The sequence below is a fragment of the Acanthamoeba castellanii genome (genome assembly GCF_000313135.1).
Source record: "Acanthamoeba castellanii str. Neff unplaced genomic scaffold scf7180000084775, whole genome shotgun sequence".
Taxonomy (NCBI): Eukaryota; Discosea; order Longamoebia; family Acanthamoebidae; genus Acanthamoeba; species Acanthamoeba castellanii.
Genome location: NW_004457271.1, coordinates 212428 through 213154, shown reverse-complemented (window position 1 = coordinate 213154; position 727 = coordinate 212428). Strand labels below are relative to the sequence as shown.

Genomic DNA, 727 nt, shown 5'->3' with positions numbered 1-727 from the left:
GTCGAGCTGTTCGCCGACAGGACCCACCTGCAGCAGTGGGTCCTCCTCGCCCTCGACCGAGTTTAGGGACATCACCGGCGTTCGTGTCATCTTTGGGTGTCGGTTCTGTCGCGTTCGGTTGTCGAATCAGATTCAAATCTGATTCGAATCTCTCGATTTCCTTCGAAATGAAGATTCGATGTGATGATTCAGTACGAAGTGTCGGACGTTGTGTGCACGACAGTGGAACAGAACGACTAGAGGCCAGAAGGCTTACGGCGAAAGCTTGCTCGACGTGGACGGAAAGTCCCGAGGAAGTTTTCGTCAACGAAAGTCCTATTGGCCACCCCAAAAAAGTCCACGGAGAACTGGACCCAACCGCGATTTAGAGTCCTGATTTAGGACTTTTGGCGCCCGGACAATATTTTTCTGGCCAATCGCATTTATTCTGAGCTTTGGAGAATAATCTGTGGACGATTTTGTTTCTCTTTGAAGCATATTTTCTTTATTCATTTCCTTTTCTCGTGAAGATGGAAGCAGGCAACATCAGCATCCAGGCCCTGGATTACGTCCTCGGACAGGATCTCGACGGCCTTGCCCAGCTCCGAGAAGGCCTGCAGTCTGCCCAAGGTGCCAGATTATTTTTCTTCAATTATCTTATCTCAATCTCGCGATTCCTAAATTTGATTTCTTGTCCTGCTTGCCGTTGGTTGTCATAGATAAAGAGCTTGTCGAGTTCTGCCACGAC

General features: G+C 49.0%; 1 protein-coding gene across 1 annotated transcript in view; it reads left to right on the top strand.

Moving 5' to 3' along the window:
* Positions 1-509: 509 nt before the first annotated feature.
* The window catches only part of ACA1_401230 (uncharacterized protein), a gene marked incomplete at both ends in the record, with an annotated part of 1002 nt that continues 784 nt past the window's right edge, over positions 510-727 (top strand). Inside the window, one exon of the mRNA XM_004333949.1 lies at positions 510-609. Within this exon, the coding sequence (XP_004333997.1) occupies positions 510-609 (100 nt within the window). The remainder of the gene's footprint in view (positions 610-727) is intronic.